At 44.7% G+C, this 19,607-nt stretch overlaps 2 protein-coding genes across 4 annotated transcripts in view; one reads left to right on the top strand and one right to left on the bottom strand.

Annotated features, from left to right (window-relative positions):
- SLC38A6 (solute carrier family 38 member 6) overlaps positions 1–9,605 on the bottom strand; it is a gene marked incomplete at its 5' end in the record, with an annotated part of 53,100 nt that extends 43,495 nt beyond the window's left edge. The window contains 3 exons of one of the 2 annotated variants that reach the window (XM_081913284.1): positions 4,236–4,309; positions 6,203–6,333; positions 9,472–9,605. In XM_081913284.1, the coding sequence (XP_081769410.1) occupies positions 4,236–4,309; positions 6,203–6,333; positions 9,472–9,588 (322 nt within the window). Of the gene's footprint in view, positions 1–4,235; positions 4,310–6,202; positions 6,334–9,465 lie in introns of both variants that reach the window. The other variant, XM_081913283.1, reaches the window with a different exon arrangement.
- A 38-nt stretch (positions 9,606–9,643) lies between these two features.
- TRMT5 (tRNA methyltransferase 5) lies at positions 9,644–18,483 on the top strand. 2 transcript variants are annotated; one of them, XM_081912666.1, is made up of 5 exons: positions 9,644–9,782; positions 13,826–14,481; positions 14,908–15,035; positions 16,116–16,761; positions 18,155–18,483. In XM_081912666.1, exons 1-5 carry the CDS (start codon positions 9,778–9,780, stop codon positions 18,238–18,240), a joined length of 1,521 nt encoding a protein of 506 aa, XP_081768792.1. In that variant the 5' UTR covers positions 9,644–9,777; the 3' UTR covers positions 18,241–18,483. The 2 variants fall into 2 exon arrangements, with proteins under 2 accessions (XP_081768792.1, XP_081768793.1); XM_081912667.1 differs by lacking the exon at positions 9,644–9,782 and adding an exon at positions 11,026–11,148.
- Positions 18,484–19,607: the final 1,124 nt, after the last annotated feature.

Here is a 19,607-nt window from a genome sequence, read left to right as displayed (position 1 = left end):
TACCGACTGATTGTGTGACTGCAGTACATTGTTTATTGCTTCCATTTTATGGATCAATGGTCTCGGGGATAGCAAAGTTTATATTAAATTGCTGTTTTAGGGGTTGTTTTTAAAAGTCTGGAACGTATTAATCCATGTTGCATTAATTTCTATGGGAAAGCGTGCCTTGGTTTTGGAATGCTTTGGTTTTGGAACGGACTTCCGGAACAGATTAAGTTTGAGAACCAAGGTACCACTGTACTGGAAATCCTGCATTCAGAAGATTGGGAGGCAGGTTTATGAGTTGGAATAATAATTATGGAGATGACACTGACTCAAGCCTCTTTTCACTCGCGTCCCTGATGCAAATGCAGGCAAAACAATGTGAAAGTCAACAAGGAATACTACATGCATTCACATCATGCTTTAAGGCACAGGTGGCTAATCTTTTATGACCTGGGGGCCACATGCACCCGTTGTTAGCTCTCTGGGGCCACATGCCACTAGGAAGTGTGGCACCCACACTCTTGAACACATACTTTTGCATGTGCAGGCGTACACACAGGCTCATAGCAGGGGCAGACTGTGGTCTTTAAAATCTCAGTGGTGCCCTGTAGAAGGCCAAAATTTGGTGTGCGCACCCCGCCTCTCACTCTGCTCAATCCACTATGCCATAATAATAATAATTTATTATTTATACCCCGCCCATCTGGCTGAGCTTCCCCAGCCATCTGGGCGGCTCCCAATCAAGTGTTAAAAACAATACAGCATTAAATATTCTAAACATACCATCTGGTACGCAGGCTGAGACCCTATCTGCCCGCAGACTGTCTCGCCAGAGTGGTGCATGCTCTGGTTATCTCTCGCTTGGACTACTGCAATGCGCTCTACGTGGGGCTACCTTTGAAGGTGACCTGGAAACTACAATTAATCCAGAATGCGGCAACTAGACTGGTGAATGGGAGTGGCCGCCGAGACCATATAACACCGGTCTTGAAAGACCAACATTGGCTCCCAGTATGTTTCCGAGCACAATTCAAAGTGTTGGTGCTGACCTTTAAAGCCCTAAACGGCCTCAAAGGTCCAGTATATCTGAAGGAGCGTCTCCTCCCCCATCGTTCTGCCCGGACACTGAGGTCCAGCTCCGAGGGCCTTCTGGCGGTTCCCTCACTGCGAGAGGCCAAGTTACAGGGAACCAGGCAGAGGGCCTTCTCGGTAGTGGCGCCCGCCCTGTGGAACGCACTCCCATCAGATGTCAAAGCGATAAACAACTACCTGACATTCAGAAGACATCTGAAGGCAGCCCTGTTCAGGGAAGTTTTTAATATGTGATATTTTAGTGTATTTTTCATCTTTGTTGGAAGCCGCCCAGAGTGGCTGGGGAAACCCAGCCAGAATGGCGCGGTACAAATAATAAATTATTGTTGTTATTATTATTATTATTATTATTATTATTAAACTTTCCTAAATAGGGCTGCCTTCAGATGTCTTTAAAAATAGGATAGCTCTTTTTTTCGTTGACATCTGATGGGAGGGCGTTCCACAGGGAAGGCACCACTACTGAGAAGGCCCTCTGTCTGGTTCCCTGTAACCTCACTTCTCACAATGAGGGAACCGCCAAAAGGCCCTTGGCGCTGGCTGAATGATGGGGGTGGAGATGCTCCTTCAGGTATACAGGACCGAGGCTGTTTAGGGCTTTAAAGGTCAGCACCAACACTTTGAATTGTGCTCGGAAACGTACTGGGAGCCAATGTAGGTCTTTCAAGACTGCCATAGTTGCGGCGCCCCCTAGGCTCAATGCCCAGTGTAATGGAATGTCGCGATACCCTAAATCTGCCTCTGCTCACAGCTCCCCTCCTTAGTAGATCCATGCAAATCAGCTGAGGAGGAGAAAAGGTTGCTGCCCCCTCTACTTGTCATATGACTGATGACAAGACTGGGGAAGGAGAGATTTGCATCCCTTGTTAGCAATTACACTCCTCCGATGCGGCATTTGTGATTGGTGTAAATCACATGCCTGTCTGAGAAGAGTGTGGGAAATGGAAGACAGTCTTATCTCTGTATGTACTTTGTAATGTACTCTCACTTTTACTTGTGTCTGTTTGTAGATAAATAAATAGTAGATTTATTTATTTATTTATTTATTTATTTATTTATTCATTCATTCATTCATTCATTCCTCCTGTGATGAGGTTACATTTTAATGTTTTAATGTTGTATTTTAATCTCGTTTTTAAGTTGTATTCATTCAACTTGTTTTTATTATTGGTTGTTAGCCGCCCTGAGCCCGGCCTTGGCTGGGAAGGGCAGGGTATAAATAATTTTTATTATTATTATTATTAGATTAGCTTACAATGTCTTGCTGTGTTATGGAAGCTTAGTGTGCATACAGCGGACGCTCGGGTTGCGAACGTGATCCGTGCAGGATGCACGTTCGCAACCCACATCTGGGCACACGCAGGTTGCGATTCGGTGCTTCTGCGCATGCGCAAAGCGTGATTTAGCGCTTCTGCGCATGCGCGACCGCCAAAACCCGGAAGTAACCCATTCCAGTACTTCCGGGTTTCAACGGTCCATAACCTGAAAAAACACAACCTGAAGCGTTTGTAACCCGAGGTATGGCTGTAGATCATTATGATGTATGTCGCTAGGGAGCACACTGGAAGAGAAGGGAGATGCCTTTTCCAGAGCTGCGCGTACCGGAGGACGCTCAGAGTTCTGGGGGCTTGCAGGCGCCCCCAGGGCGTTTTCCACTGCTGTGTCTACCCTCCCTTTTCAATACAAAAATTAGTGGGGTCGGGGGGGGGTCGGATTTGCTAGGTGAATTTACTTAGAAATTCTAAAAACACTTGGAATACCATAGGCGGGTCCACTTTGGATGGAAAGAACTGAAGTACAAAAAGCAGTGTTAGCAAAGAAGCCCCTCTGTCCAAACCACCAACTCTTACTGCATCTAAAGTTGCTGAAAGCCCGTTTGTTAAATTAACCACGCAGAAGTAGCATTCCCACTACTCTTAACTTAAAATCGTGGCATGATCCTCAAACCAAACTGGATGTGTGCAATATTCAAAGCAGCACACTGCAGCCTTTCCCCAAAAAAATTTCCCTTCCCTGCCTCCCGCCAAAAGACAGAAGCTGGTTGATATTCTATGTCTTTTTAAATTTCTTTGTGGGAGAGGAGGTCATGGGTACACAAACATCCCTTTTTCGTTCTTGTTTTTATTATGTATTTTGTATTTTGATGCTGTGAACTGCCCTGAGATCTTTGGACGCAGGGTCGTTTACAAATTTAATATAAATAAATAAACTTGGGTCCCTAGCTGCTGTTGGACTACAACTCCCATCATCCCTGACCACCGTTCCTGCTAGCTAGGGGGTGATGGGAGTTGTAGTCCAACAATAGCTGGGGACCCAAGTTGGAAAAACACTGATATTTTTTTTAAAGAGTACAGCCTTACCTTTTAATGAGAAATTTTCAAACTGGAAAAACCTGGCTTTACAAAGGGGTTTCTAAATCTGACATTTAATAATGGCAGGCAAGCTTAAAAGCAGCTTGCCCAGCACTACTGATCTTCCCCTTTCCAGAGCACCCTTATAGTTCATGGGGGGCAGGGCGAGAGCAGCAAAAAAGCCCAACAGACGTGGCTAGCGCTTTGCACAAATGGGGTATACATTCATTCAAAAAAAAATCCCCCAAAGCCTTTCGCAACACAATTGTGGGTTTTCACTATCAGGCAGGACAACATGGAAAGGGCTCTATGTTGCAATAACCAGATAAATCACTGCAATAACAAGTCACAGGACTTCCCCTGACAAAACCTCACGTGGTAGCTTAAGCTGAGAGATGGTGACTGATCTAAAAGTCTCCCGGTGAGCTTTTTTTATATATATATAAATTCTTTTTATTGAGTTCTTGAAAACTACATCGAAAAGCAAAAAACGCACAAACATTTAAAAAATAGAAATAGAAAAGCAAGAAAGAAAAAAAAGAAAGAAAAAGAGAAAATCGAAATAACACATATCAACATAAAACAGACAAACTTACAAACAGCTTCATGCCTGAGTAGGGATTTGAATCCTGGTTTCCCAAATTCTAGCCCAACACTTCAACCACTATGACACACTGGTTTCTCATACGGCCCCAGCCACAGCGATTGTTAGCCCCTGAAATGCGCTTCGCAAATTCTGAATGTATTTCTAACTTGTCCTTTCTAATGGTTTCTCTGATTAAATCACTGCGTGCTGCCTTCACTTACCAGTATGAATGCACATAGTAAGCAGGAGAAATACAGAATAAGATGCAAGGATGGCGACAATCAGCAGCAACACACTAGGACAGAAGAAACGAATGATCAAGGCCACACTTAATATATATTTAACATATATATATATATACTTAATACATTGTGTTTTCCCAGAAACAAGCAGAAGAAATTGTTCTTTCCTCATTTTATGGTTCACATCGGCAGAATCTAACTCACGCCACGGTTGGTTACTCAATATTTTCCATGTTCTGCTTTTCTTTTGAATTTTCTGTGTCATTGAATTTGGACTTTTTTATATATGGGGAAAAGGTCAATTGTTGAACCATTTCGCCATCTCTATGCTTTAGAATGTTCTAAATAACGTTTCGGGTCACCCATTTAATTTGGTATTTGCCTGTTTGTTCATGGCAAATGACAACAGCACCTCTCCTAAGAAAGAGGATACAGCAATCACACTCTGGCTGGATGATCCACCACTATCACAAGACGCAGCTATTTAAACCTGGCACTGGCAATTTCCTGGTTTGCACACAATGCTAAACCACACATTGCTGAAGATGCAACAAATCACAACTTGCCCCGCCAATCTTTGGCTTGTTTTGCAGCTGCCCTTTCCTCTTGCCTTTGTAGCTTGGTAAGACATGGGTGGAGCTATGGGTTAAACCAGAGAATAGGACTTGCCAATCAGAAGGTTGGCAATTTGAATCCCCGTGACGGGGTGAGCTCCCGTTGCTTGGTCTCTGCTCCTGCCAACCTAGCAGTTCGAAAGCATGTCAAAGTGCAAGTAGATAAATAGGTACTGCTCCAGCAGGAAGGTAAACGGCATTTCCGTGCGCTGCTCTGGTTCGCCAGAAGTGGCTTAGTCATGCTGGCCACATGACCTGGAAGCTGTACGCCGGCTCCCTCAGCCAATAAAGTGAGATGAGCGCCACAACCCCAGAGTCGGCCACGACTGGACCTAATGGTCAGGGGTCCCTTTACCTTTACCTTAAGCACCCGGTGTGGGATGGCCAGCAAGTTTGAGGAAGGGTGCTGGGTTCACACACAATGCTGAGCTATCAACATCAAGCCATGGTTTGTAAGCTAAAAACAAACCATGGGTTCAGGCTGTGGTTTGTTGGCAGCAAGCAAACCATAATGAACTCACTGGGCAGCGTTCACACATGATGCCAAGCCACAGTTTGGTTGCCACGCCATGTTATGTGTGGACCAGTTCAATGTGAATCACCCCAGTTCGGGTTTCCAAGCCAGAAATAGTGAGGTATGGCTTGCAAATTGATTAACGCATCACAAAAGATAACTGCACTATTTGTCAAATGGTGGTGGTCTGCTCCTGGTGCCACCCTACCTGAGGCACCTCACCAAGCATTGCTGTCGCCCAAACCTGGCATTTGAAGTGGTACTGTCCAGTCTACCACCCCAGGATTCTGCAATTTCATACTGCCGCATGTATAGATCAAGCAGACAAGGGTGGCACACTGAGGAAAGTTGAGATTTTAGCACAATTGCATTCCCCTCCCCCATGTTATATGGTATTTTTGAAGCTTACTTTAACTTTTTTAGTATCACATAGTATATTTCTGACTATAAAGATTAAAATACAGCATTGATATTAATTAATCTAGAAGTCTTAATTTATAGCATTACTAACCTCAGCTCCCGAACACCTCCGTTTTGGAACATTTCGGCTCCTGAACGTAGAAAACCCAGAAGTAAATGCTCCGGTTTTCTAACATTTTTCGGAAGCCAAACGTCCAACACGACTTCCACTTGACTGCAAGAAGCTCTTACAGCCAATCGGAAGCTGTGCCTCGGTTGTTGAACATTTTGGAAGCCAAAAGGGCTTCCACAACGGATTACGTTTGACAACTGAGGTTTAACTATATAAAACTCTTACACACTACTTGAAAATATAGTACAATATGATATGAAATATAATTGACACACACAAAACTTACCTAAATCCAAGGATTCCCGTCTTGGCCATGGCATATGCCAATCCGAGTATCCCACTGCCCATGATAGCATTCATTAAATTAAATACCGAGAAGCCAAAGGAAGCCCCAGACGATGTCTGGTTCAAAAATGTCTGTAAATGACAGAACCAGATTGTTGACACTGTGAATTCTTCATGTGGGCAAAAGCAATCACACAAGCCCAAAGCAAATGGGAGTGGAAAAGTAATTTAATTCATAGACAAAGACTCTTGACTGCCGCTGACAATCCACTCAGAAGTTTTATTATAGTCAAGCAGTATATTAATTTATTTTAATTATTTCATAAAATTTATACACTGCTTGATGGGGGGGGGAACCTCAAAGAAGTTTACAAAAAGGTAAAACAGTAAAATCAAGAAAAAACTACAACTAAAATCATACAAATGTTAAAATATTAAAACATATTTTAAAAATTACCTCAACTTTTAAAACACCTGGGTAGCCTTGTCTAAACATAAATGTTTTAGCAGGCACCAAAGAAAGTATATGCAGTTAGTTAGTTAGTTAGTTAGTTAGTTAGGTAAAGGTCTGGGTTTGAACATACAAAAAATTATTTAAAACCTAAGTTACTAGAGATGAATCAGGGAAGACCAAATTCTAATAACTGTTCATCTAGCCAGTAAAAAGAAAAGTGTCGTAATTTATTTGGTTTTTTAGATTTGACATGGCTAGGAGGGTGGAAACCTCAGCATCATTAGGTTTTCTAACTCGATTTCTTTTTTAACCAAGTATTGTAAGTTTAGGGACTTCTTAGAGCCAGAACTTATGAAATACGTAATCAAAATGTGAGCTTTCCAACTTTATTTTTTTCCTTGGTCTCGAAAGTGGCAATAAAAACAGAAAACGAAGCCAGGTCATGCCTGCAAAAGACTGTACCAGAGCCAACACTGTTCCATCTACTAAAACTCAAACTTAATAACATTACTGGTAGAGTTAGTGGATCTCCACTCTATGGGGAGAGTCACTGATAGTTTTACAGTAGTGGCTTTTGGGGAGGAATGCTACGGTGCTTAGAGGTTGGCTGTTGTTGCTTTGAGTTCATTTACTACATTACGATTCTGTCTATTTAAAAGGCATCCAGAACCTGTGAGACATAAGAGGTATACATGATCTTTGGTTTGGGCTGCAATCCTAACCCCTTACCTGAGAGTAAGCCCCACTGAATTCAACAAGACTTACTTTTCAGTAGAAACAGGGAGGGTTGCATTATTCTCGCTTTCCTCTCCCCAACACCAATGCAAGTATCTTTTCTATCCAACAGGGACCCTGTGGAATTAATATCCAGTCCATAGATTTCTAGGGCTGGAAGAACCATCTTTGGTGGGTCAAGATGGATTCCCAGGACCACCACTACAGCTGTAGGAATAATGCTAAATTCTGGAACTATGAGATTGTGAGAAGTGGGATGGAATGAAACAAATGGACGGAGAAACCTGTTCTACAACTTTTTCTAAAGAATGTGCTGGACAATCCCATTTATAAGAGGACTGTGTGCCATGACCTGTATATAATGGGGGGGGGGGGGAGAGAGAGAGAGAGAGAGAGACATTGTACTATGGAGCCTTCTGGTGACACAGGTGACTTCCAAAGGTTGCAAAAAGCATGCCCTGTGCGATGATGTTGGTGCTGTGAGGCTGTACGGAGATGCAATTGTGTTACAAATAACATGGGCGGCTTGGAGACGTATGTGGATCCATTCTACAGGACTCTACGGGGCCGAGTCTTCAAACCCATGTGAAGAACTTCTGTGCCACCAAGCTGAACGATAGAGGAGTATGTGTCCATTCTGTGGCTTCTATGGGGTTGTGAAGTTCTATGAGAGGGCCCTACAATGTTTCAGGGGTGGCAGTGTATGCATTCAACAAGTCTTCCTAGGGTTGCAAAGTTTCAGGGGTCTATGCCATGTGTTTCTACGGCACTAGGAAATGCCACTTTGCCCGTGGGGCTGTGAGCAAGGTGTGCTGGGAAGCTCATGGAGATGTGGCCTGGGAGCGTCATCAGGGGTGAATGATGTACAGTCATATCTCGGGTTACAGACGCTTCAGGTTCCATGTTTTCGGGGTTGCACACCGCGCCAAACCCGGAAGTACCGGAACAGATTACTTCCAGGTTTCGGCGCTCGCACATGCGCAGAAGAGTTAAATGGCGCTTTGCGCATGTGCAGAAGCGCTAAATAGCACTTTGCGCATGCGCAAAAGCACTGAATCGCAACCCGTGTGTGCGCAGACGCCGCACTGCGGGTTGCGAACGCTGCGGGTTTCGAACCTGCCTCCCACACGGATCACGTTCGCAACCCGAGCGTCCACTGTAGTCTGTCCGCTTCCTATAGGTTTCAAGAGCAGGCAGGCAACATGGGGGATATCTTTTGAGTACAGGGCTAAATATTGTGGAATGAGGAGTACCATGAGTATATGTTATGGCGCTGTGCAAAGTGAGACGTAAACTGCTGAGCTGGGAAAATCTTTGTGCCCAATCTACGTGGTGTCTGATTTTGAAGACACAGGATGGGGCATCTTCAAAGAAGAAGTGGTTTCAAATCCTTACTCAGCCATGATGCCCAACTCAGCAATTTGGAGGCCACCCTCCCTCTCTTAGCCTAAAGTACCTCACGGGGTTGTTGCCAGCATGAAGATAAATTCAACAGTGTAAATAAGTTTTCGTGGATATGATAATGGAATACTCAAGGATTCGGTTTATATAAAATATGCAGGGGTTTGTGCTACGCAAAATGAACCATGGAAAGAGAAGAAGGGAAGTCACTGATATTTTAAGATTGTTTAAATGAGTATTCTAAATTGTAAAACAGAACATTTAATAAAAATTATGGGGGAGGCGGGGGAAACCAATAATACGAATAGCACTGATTTAGATCTGTAAGGACTTGGCAGTCATTAATGATTCCTATGGCAATTTCACACACGTTTTACTTACCAAGCCAAACCAAACTGGGAAACCCAGCCAGATGGGCGGGGTATAAATAAATTATTATTATTATTATTATTATTATTATTATTATTATTATTATTATTATCGAAATATCTTTTGAATCCCCAAGCCACGTTACAACTTCCTTCTTCTTTTTAGCACCCCTCACTGTGAGGGGATTTGAAAGCGGGAAGCGCCAACCCGCCCTGCTCTGTGGGGCTGAGCGAGGAGCCGCCCTCCAACCCGGCGGAGCCCAGCCCCACCGCCTCCCCTCTCGCCCCCCACCGCCCCAGCCCCACACACACCCTGCCCGGGGGCGGCGGCGGCGGCAGGAGCGGCGCTCCGTCCTCCAGCTCCTGCGCCGACAAGTACCATCCCCGCGGCTCGCAGTTGACGCTGCCGACGAGCCGCGGCTCCTCCATGGCGGCGAAGGGAGCGGAGAAGTCCCAAGAGCGGCGGGAGGCCGACCGAAGCCCCGTCCTCGGGGCCGGGGAGGAGCCGGCGGGCGCTGAGAGGAAACAGGGCGGGGCGCGCTACTCGAGGGCGGCGCTTGGGCGGGGAGGCTGGGCCTCGGCGAGCTGAGGGGAAATGCGGCGCGGCGAGGGGCCGGCATGAGGTGAGGCGCCCCGTTTTGAAAAAAATGAGGGGCTGGGGGCTCCCCGCCGCTTCTGAGGGGGGGTGTGGGGAGCCGTTATGGGCTTGGTTTTAATGCTTGACTTTTTATTGTTTTTATGGAGGCCGCTGCGGGAATCCAGCCAGAGGGACCGGCGTATAAATATCATTTTTATTTCTTCCTTCCCTCGTCTGACTAGGCAAATGCACTCTGCGCGCGCTCAGAGGCACGCGTCCCTGCAGCGTGGAGGAAGGAGGGCCTTTCTTCTTGTAGGCCAGCTAGGCCTCTGCTCCGCGCAGAACACCCCTAGCAGGCCTTAATCTCATCGCCTACTGCAGGGTTTCCCCAAACTGGGGTTGTCTTTTTTGTTTGGACTACCATTCCCATCGTCCCTGGCTTACTGGTCCTGCTGGCTAAGGATGATGGGAGTTGTAGTCCAAAAAACCAACAAGAAGCTGGAGCCTCAAGTTTGGGAAACCCTGATCTGTGGTGTAGTGAAGAGGCGTTGGGATATCTTTTAGAGCAGTGTTTCCCAACCTTGGGCTTCCAGCTGTTTTCGGACTACAATTCCCATCATCCCTGACCACTGGTCTTGCTAGCTAAGGATGATGGGAGTTGTAGTCCAAAAACAGCTGGCGGCCCAAGGTTGGGAAACGCTGTTTTAGAGAGCACTGGTTATGGTTGCAAAGATTTATTAATGACACACAGAGTTCATAGATTCGCAGAGTTGGAAGGGACCCCGAGGGACATCTAGTCCAACCCCCAGCAATGAAGGAATCTCAACTAGATTATCCGTGGCAGATGCTCCACCTGAGCTCTGTTTGAAAACTTCCAAGGAAGGAGATTGCCTGAAGGAGCTCTTACCATCAGAAAGTTCTTCCTGATGTTTAGTCAGAATCTCATTTATTTTAACTTGAATCTGTTAGTTCAGGTGCTAGCCTCCAGAACAGTTGTCACTATTATTATTTATTAAATGTGTTTTGTCACTTTATCTCGCCCAAGGCAACCTAAATTGACTTTGGCTGTTATGTTCCCCCATTTAATAGGTCCTTGTTTTATTTTTGTTTTCTGCTTTTTCCTCTTTTTATTACACTTTTTTTGCATGAGAAGCAAAGATGATATTATTATTATTATTATTACCCCACCCATCTGACTGGATTGCACATTATGGTGTATAATGGTTTTTGCTACATATTGTCAAAATATAATATTAATACAAAAAAATTAAACATTGGTTGAAGATCCCAAACCAGGGAGAAGCCCAGCGACCTTCTAGGCTGAATTGGCTGCATTGCCATAACTTGCTATTGCTCTCAAGGTATTTCATGTAATGTTCAGGCAAAAAGATATTATCCTTCTGCAACTTAAGGTAAGAAGAAAAGAAGAGCCCTTCTGGATCAGACCAAAAGCCCATCTAGGTCCAGCATCCATGTTCTCAAAAAAATGGCCAACCAGATCCCTGTGAAAAGCCAGAATGTGGGACCTGAGTGAGACAACACACTCCCCACCTGACATTGTCAGCAACTAGTGTTCAGAATCATACTTCCTTCGATCCTGGAGGAATAATAATAATAATACAGTGGTACCTCGGGTTAAGAACTTAATTTGTTCTGGAGGTCTGTTCTTAACCTGAAACTGTTCTTAACCTGAAGAACCACTTTAGCTAATGGGGCCTCCTGCTGCCGCCGCACCGCTACTGCACAACTTCTGTTCTCATCCTGAAGCAAAGTTCTTAACCCGAGTTAATATTTCTGGGTCTGTAACCTGAAGCGTATGTAACCCGAGGTACCACTGTAATAATAATATATTGCTTATATCCCTATGGTTGGCTTCCAACAGAATAAAAATAAACAGAATACAGTGGTACCTTGGTTCTCAAATGGCTTAGTTGTCAAACAAATCGGCTCCCAAACACTGCAAACCCGGAACTAAGTCTTCCGGTTTGTGAATGTTTTTCAGAAGCCAATGTCCAACACGGTTTCCACTTGAGTGCAAGAAGCTCCTGCAGCCAATCAGAGGTCATGCCTTAGTTTTTCAATGATTTTGGGCGTCGAATGGACTCCCAGAACGGATTAACTTTGAGAACCAAGGTACCACTGTAGTAATAGAAACAGCTAAACATCAGACATAAAAAGCTTACCGATACAGGGCTGCCTTCAGAATATAGCCATATTGGGAACTGTAGTTTATTCCCCCCCCCACCCCGGCTACAATATGCAGCACCCTTAACAAACTATGGCTCCCATAATTCTTTGGGAGGAAGCCGTGATGGTTGAAGTGGTATAAATGTCTTTTAAATCTATGGTGTGCATGTGACCCAAGTTCTTTGCCTTCTCCCATATGGCCAACTTTTGAAGAGTGCTGGCCCATTCTCCCTCAGTCTTCTCATCTCCAGGCTAAACATACCAAATTGTTTCCATTTTTCCTCACATAACTTGTTTTTCTACGCCTGATCTTCTCTTAAGAGTATTTACTTAAAATACCTGTCTACCCCATTTCATTTCTCAAGGAGATATCCGCGACAGAACCGTTGTGTGTGTGGGAAAACAATCTCCAAATTAAACCCAAATCACACAATCAAAATATTTCACAGAATTACAATACAATGAAATATAATATATTTAAAAAGAAACAGAAAAACAATTAAAATCAATGTGAATATTTAATGCAGTGGATGTGCCGCATTTTCAACCACAAATCCATAGACATTCTGTGGGCTACCTGCATGAAGTTCACAAACCAGTTTGAGAACTCCTGAGGCCTAGTGTAGGAATTGAGTGAATATACACATCTGAATGTTTCAGGATGTGGACAGAGTAGGTAGGGCTTTTGCCTTTCCACCCTATCTGTGGGCATCTCAAAAACATCTGGTTGGCCACTGTGTGATAAAGGATGTGTGGTTTTGGACAGATACAGGAGGGCTCTTCTCGTGTTCTTTAAATCAAGTTTTGATTTAAAAAGAAACTCGGTGAAACACAAAGCTATTTGGAAGTTTTATATTCTAACCATCCAGAAGGCCTATTGCCCAAATTAAAGATCCCTGTGTTTGTGACCAGAGGCACCCTTTTACTTTACTTGGTACAAGGAAAGGCTGAGGGTTCTTAAAGGTAAAGGTACCCCTGCCTGTACGGGCCAGTCTTGACAGACTCTAGGGTTGTGCGCTCATCTCACTCTAGAGGCCGGGAACCGGCGCCGTCCGCAGACACTTCCAGGTCACGTGGCCAGCGTGACGAAGCTGCTCTGGTGAGCCAGCACCAGCGCAGCACACAGAAACTCCGTTTACCTTCCCGCTATAAAGCGGTACCTATTTATCTACTTGCACTTTAAAGGTGCTTTCGAACTGCTAGGTGGGCAGGAGCTGGGACCGAAAGACGGGAGCTCACCCTGCCGCGGCGATTCGAATCACCGACCATACGATCGGCCAGCCCTAGGCACTGTGGTTTTACCCACAATGCCACCCGCGCCCCTTAAGGGTTCTTAGGATGTGGTTATTCAGCTGCTGAGGGAAAGATCCTCTGCACATGTTTAGTGAGGCCTTCACCTGTTATGGCATACATTTCAGGGCCAGGGCTGCAGTCCTAACTTCAGTTATTTGGGAATAACTGATTTCAATAGGGCTTACTTTTGATTAGACACAGTTAGGATTGCACTCTGCCATTGACAACAGGGCAAAAATCTCGGGTACCAGATTTGCTCCACAGGGCTGCAGGAACCCCTAGAAGAGTTGTAGGTGGCATATGGGGGGGAAACAGGAGGAGATGGGGGAAATATTCTGTTGCACAAGTAGGAATCCTTGTGCTTAGGAAAGTTCACATAGCACTACTTTGGATACAAGCCCAAAACTCCTTCCTCTGCCAAGCTTCTAATTCGTTGCTGCATCAGTGTTATCTTTGGGTTATGTAGGACAGTTTTGAATAATCTCATACAAGTGCTAGTGATTTTATGAGAACTGTACAGACATGTGGATTTGTAGCATTCCCCCCCCCCCCTATTTTTTTTATTGAATGCTTACATAATGTCTATAAAGTGAATGATTTCCCTTCTAGGATTTTCAGGCGATTAAACAGCTTGCCTGCTAGCCTCCTGAAAGTGAAATATTTTGGAACAACTGCCTCAAATACATCATTTCCAGCAGTCTGGACGTTTTGCGGTCAGCCTCTTAATAGGTTGCCTGGACATCTTGCAGCCGCTTGTAGAAATAGTTTGTGCACTATGCCGGAGGTACCTGAGCAGAAATTTGACCTTGACCTGCATTCGCCACATCCCAGGGTCCGTGGAATGACCACCCTTGACCGAGCTGCTTTCAAAAGGAATGTTGTGATCCCAGCTCTGAAGGTTAACAAAGACCTCCTGAGCAAGCTGGAAAAGCCTCTCAAACGAGTGCTGTTGAAGCGCCCAGGTCTCAAAAGAGTTGTTGAAGACCCAGAAGATGAAAGCAGAAAGTTTCTTTTGTTAGATCCTCATGCCATATCCGACAGCTGTTCCCTGGGCGAATCTGAGCAACAGATCCTGAAGAGCTTTAACATTAGCCCTGAGATTGTCAAGTATAACCAGGAACTGACATACGACCATTTCAAGGTGGACGAAATTCTGCAAGCAGTGCTTCCTGAAGGTCAGGAAGTGACCACTGCATTCAGCAGAATTGGCCACATCATTCACTTGAATCTGAGGGACCATCAGCTGCCCTACAAACACATAATTGGTAGGTTAAGACTTACATCAGAGAAGTCTTGTTTGGTTATTTCCAAAGAAATCACTGAGCTGTTTCTTTCTGAGGCAGGGTTAAGTATGTCTGAAGTATGTATTTAAATGTACTTTAAATGCATGGTGTGGATATGACTAGATCTAAGCTATAATGTCGCAAAAATTCTGGAGAGACAAAAGTGATCTCTCCCATTCGTAAAGGCCTACTGATAACTCATTAATGGCTACAGGAGGGCAAGCATTGTAACACATTCCTTGGCAAGGGCAATCGGCATTTCTTCACTAAAAAATTTAAGCAACAGCCTAATGTAAATGGAGTGGGGTTTATATTATATGTTCTTTATGAGTCTGTATTATAGATATTTAAATCACATGCCTGCTTTTTTGAAAAGCAAATTTCACAGCCCGTTTCTCTGCCTTTCAGGTCAAGTTATCCTTGACAAGAATCCAGGAATCACCTGCGCTGTAAATAAAACCAATACCATAGATAATGCTTATCGGAATTTTCAAATGGAGGTATTAGCTGGAGAGGAGGCCAATATGATCACAAAGGTACCAGGAATTTTTAATAATATTTTCTTGCAACAAAAAAATGGGGGATTAAAAATCTAACATTGAGAAAGCAGACAAAGCAAATAGCAGACATTGCAGAAAGATACAGTCTGACATATTAATTCTTTATTCCTCTCTGTTCCATAGACTTGGCAGTCTCTGTGTGTTCCCAGATGTCCAAGTCTAGCCTAAATGAAATCACAATTGTTCATAAGACTTTTGTAGGAAGAACGTAGCTTAGTGGTGGTCAAATGTATAGACGTATATTATTATTTTTTAAACCACAGAATCAAAGATGCTAATCAACTCTTGAATTTTAGAACCAGTTCAGAAACCAGGTGCTGATTTTGCTTCTTTGGGAAAACATTGTCTTCCTTGTGCATTAGTTTGAAGAAACTGTGGGTGGCATTCAGCTAAATTATTGTCCAATTGCACATCAAGACCGGCTTCCATGCAGTCCCCAAATCTGTTCTAGAGAATTGGGGGGGGGGGCAGAACAGATTTAAGACTTACGATATGTCTTCTACTTGGGATCTGATTGCTGATTAGAAAAGGCAAACATACAGCACCATTTCTGAATGGCACCCACATGTATCACAGCTTTCACCCATGGAGTACACTTGGCTAGGGGCATGATCATTTCTCAGTCACTGATAGTAGGTTTTGCATATGCAAAAGATATTTGATAGGATAGATCTTGATGTCATTCATAGAAGGTGATGCACATATATGTATTTTATCTTCAAAAGCAGCTCATGAATACAAAATAAAATGTGTGAGGCATCCTTTACAGTGGTATCTCAGGTTAAGTACTTAATTCGTTCCTGAGGTCCGTTCCTAACCTGAAACTGTTCTTAACCTGAAGCACCACTTTAGCTAATGAGGCCTCCTGCTGCCGCCGCGCCGCCGGAGCATGATTTCTGTTCTCATCCTGAAGCAAAGTTCTTAACCCGAAGTAACATTTCGAGGTTAGCGGAGTCTGTAGCGTATGTAACCCGAGGTACCACTGTACTGGGGAATTCTGGACCAGAGAGATTCTAGCCTGCTAGAGATCATCCCAATATTTTGAAACTCTTGCAGGTTAAGGAGCACCATATCATGTATGAATTTGATTTCTCCAAAGTCTACTGGAACCCCCGCCTCTGCACAGAACACATGCGCATCGTCGGCCTCCTCAAGCCAGGCGACCTTCTCTTTGATGTCTTCGCCGGGGTGGGGCCTTTTGCGATTCCTGCAGCGAAGAAGGGCTGCATTGTGTTTGCAAACGACCTCAACCCTGACTCGTACAAGTGGCTGCAGCACAACTGTAAGCTAAACAAAGTGGACAGAAAAGTCAAGGTCTTCAACATGGATGGCAGGCAGTTCCTGGAGGAGCCGGTGAAGGAAGAACTGACCAAACAGCTTTCTTTGAAGGAGCGGAACAGCTGCCTGCACATCGTCATGAACTTGCCAGCCATGGCAGTTGAATTCTTGGATGTCTTCAGGCACCTCTTGGATGGAGAGCCGGGCAGCACCAGTCTTCCCACCGTGCACTGCTACTGCTTTTCCAAGCACAACAACCCTGCGCAAGATGTTCAGGAGAGAGTCGAAGCCTGCTTGGGAATCTCCTTAGAGGGCCTTTGCTCTGTGGAGCTGGTGAGGAACGTAGCGCCCAATAAGGACATGATGTGCATCAGCTTCAGCCTCCCATCCAAGGTGTTGTACAAGCCGCTGTCTTCTCTGAAAGGTAAGAGAGTCAAAGAAAGAGGCAGGACTACTGCAAGCTTTTAGGGTCCCCTGTGAATCCTTTGCCTCAGATTGGACATTGAAATGGGGATTAGGGCTGGGCGATGCCTGGTTTTCAACACTGTGATATATCAGCAGTTAAACATTGTGATATATCGGTATATCATGATGTCTGAAATAAGGATGGAGATAGGCAGAAGCATTGGCTGGCTTCACAGTTTTTCCTGCATCGTGGTTTTTGCTGGCGCCTGTGTTTGTGATCGCTGCACCCTGCAGGAGGCAGAGGAGAGCTGAGCAGGCAGAGTTAACAGGGCTGCAGGAATCAAAAACAGCATTGGCTGGCTTCACGACATGGACTTCAAACCGGTTTTTGATGATAAATCGATATATCACCCAGCCCTAATGGTGGCCCTTAATCTGGATAGGAGGACGAGGGGGAATGTATTTCTAAGGAGGAAAAAGGATAAAGGTCACAAATAAATAATGTGTTACAGGCGCACATGCAACTGTTTTGTTGCTGTGCATGCATAGGGAAGCTGCAGCCAGTCCTGGTTTCTCAGCACATGAATACATAGGGAAACAAATGTGTGTGTGTGTGTGTGTATGCACGCATGACCTCCTATGTGCAGTTTTCCCTGTGGGAAGTTCACAACCTGTGATGTGGCTGCATGTCTTGGGGCAAGTTGCAAGTGTGTTGTCAGTGCCTCGGATGCTTAGTAAAATCCTTTTGCTTTGTTCCTGCTCAAGTTTTGTGCTGCAGACGACCCCAAATCCTAAGAGCTTTGCAGGTGTGCATTGAGGTGTCACTGGTGGTCGCTTTCCAACTGCAGGCCCATTGCCTCCCATTGAGTTCTGCTACCGCAGAGGGTTCCTGAGCTTCACGAGCAGCAAGAAAGGCTGTGGTGGGAATGGAGGCAGAGCTTCAATTCCTCTACATCCTGTCCCAGGGTCCCTTTATTGTACCTCACCTGCCCCTCCTGTCTCCACAGCCGCTTTACGTGAGACAAGTTTGAAAGTGTGGTTTTAATTTTGCTCCCTGGTTCCTGCTCCCTCCCCTCCAGCTTCCTTTTTTAGGACCCTTCCCCACCTCCAGGCAGCCTCTTGACTGTGCTGCCTACATCATCACACAGCCTGCTGTAGCTGTGTATCCACTGCCACACACAGAACTGGGCTGCTTTTAATGCCACATCAAACCCACTTTCAGACGTGTTTTGTGATGCCAACAAAACTGCCCAGCCACAGGCAGGCCACTGGCACTTGCATGAAAGTCAGGGGGCTGCTGTGTGGCAGGGGACTGGGAGAAAAACTTAAGGGTCTCCCCCTAAACTGCTAGAAATCCACACATGCCTCCAGATCCATATTGATTCAGATAGTCTGTCATCTTTTACTTGTAGGTGCAGATAATCCCCAGGAACCAGCATCTAAACGCCTGCGTCCAAATGAAGAGCCCCTTGAAGAAAAAAATAACCTGATGGTCTAGGAGACTTCGTGGGTACCATTCCAGAAATGATGTCTATGCAGAACTTTTAACTCCCATCGTTCAAGGGAGCAAGCAGATTGCATTTGTTCATCAGGACTTGTAAGGACAGCCTCTGAAAAATGGTATTAACAGCTGCTGTGCTGATTATGCCCTGATCATCTTTGCTTCTTTTTAATTCTGTAACAGTTGGATGGGGTACTTTTTTTAAAAAAAAAAAGAATATTAAATGTTTATTTTGCCACACTTGGTAGCATCTTCTGTTTAGGTTGTGTGTGGTCATTCCCCAGCCAATGAGAAACTGATGTGAGAGGTTAAAGGAACCAGGTGAAACAGTCTGTGTCTTTGGTAGCCTTGAAACAACACCTGTTCCTGCCCCTGGGCTGCTTCGGGAGGAAAGGCAGGGTCTAAATTGAATAAACAGATGAACATGTTTTTAGACTGACCACCTCCTGCGCAGGTTCTCTTAATGAGATGAAACCCAGGCCATCACTGTGTTCATGCTAGATGAGCAGGTGACAAAAAGGTGGCGACAGCAGCAGGTCAAGGGAGCATCAGGAATTGGCAGTGGGCTCCTAGCTGGGATACAGACTGCAGAAAGAGTGCAGCTAAAGCTGACTCCGGATTCCAGCCCTGCCCATGTTTGAATCATGACAGAAACACATTCTGGGTCTACTTCTGCAACCCAGACCTACCCAAGCCAACTGGTTCTCTCCGCAACACACACAGTGTGGAAGTGCTGCTGTAAGCCTTTAAAGCCCTCTAATGACCCAGAACCAGATTTTTTAAAGGACCACCTTGAACTATATGGACCTGCCTGGGTCTTCAGCTTGGCATCAGAGGACCTGCTCTTTAGCCTGTTGTTAGCAGATATTTGATAGCTGGGTACTAGCAACAGAACCTGGTTGACAGTGGCACTATAACACTGGAATTTTCTCTGGGGAATTTATCCAAATCTTTCCCTTCCCATCTTTAGATGGATGCTGAAAGTATCTCTCTCTCCCCACCCCCTTTTTATTTTGTTTCAGAGAGCACTGTGAAATTATTTTTAAATTTTGATATTAATGCTGCTGTGCTTTATATTTTAAATATAGCTAGATTAGTGAATTTTATTTCTGAGCAAGCCACTTTTGAGGTTTTTGTGGGGAGAAAGCAGGCTGTAAAAGTCATTTAAATAAATAAACAACATCATCCCAAATTATAATCAGCAGTCATTCTGAACACAGTGCTTATCTACACCAATCTGTCTTGCCTGAGAAATGTCCAGAGGCACATTTAGGTGCTGCTTGCACTGCTGTCCAAAGTAACACATTGTCATCATTAAATTTATTTATTTATTTCATTTATTTTATATTTTCATCAATTTCAAA

The sequence above is a fragment of the Podarcis melisellensis genome, assembly GCF_964234715.1.
Source record: "Podarcis melisellensis genome assembly, chromosome: 1".
Taxonomy (NCBI): domain Eukaryota; kingdom Metazoa; phylum Chordata; class Lepidosauria; order Squamata; family Lacertidae; genus Podarcis; species Podarcis melisellensis.
Note: the sequence above shows the minus strand (reverse complement) of the source record. Positions and strands in the feature narration are given on the sequence as shown.

Coding starts and splice junctions, on each gene's coding strand:
- TRMT5 (XM_081912666.1), top strand. Junction 15,036..16,115: donor AGGCCAATATGATCACAAAG/GTACCAGGAATT, acceptor AAACTCTTGCAG/GTTAAGGAGCACCATATCAT. Junction 16,762..18,154: donor GCCGCTGTCTTCTCTGAAAG/GTAAGAGAGTCA, acceptor TTTTACTTGTAG/GTGCAGATAATCCCCAGGAA.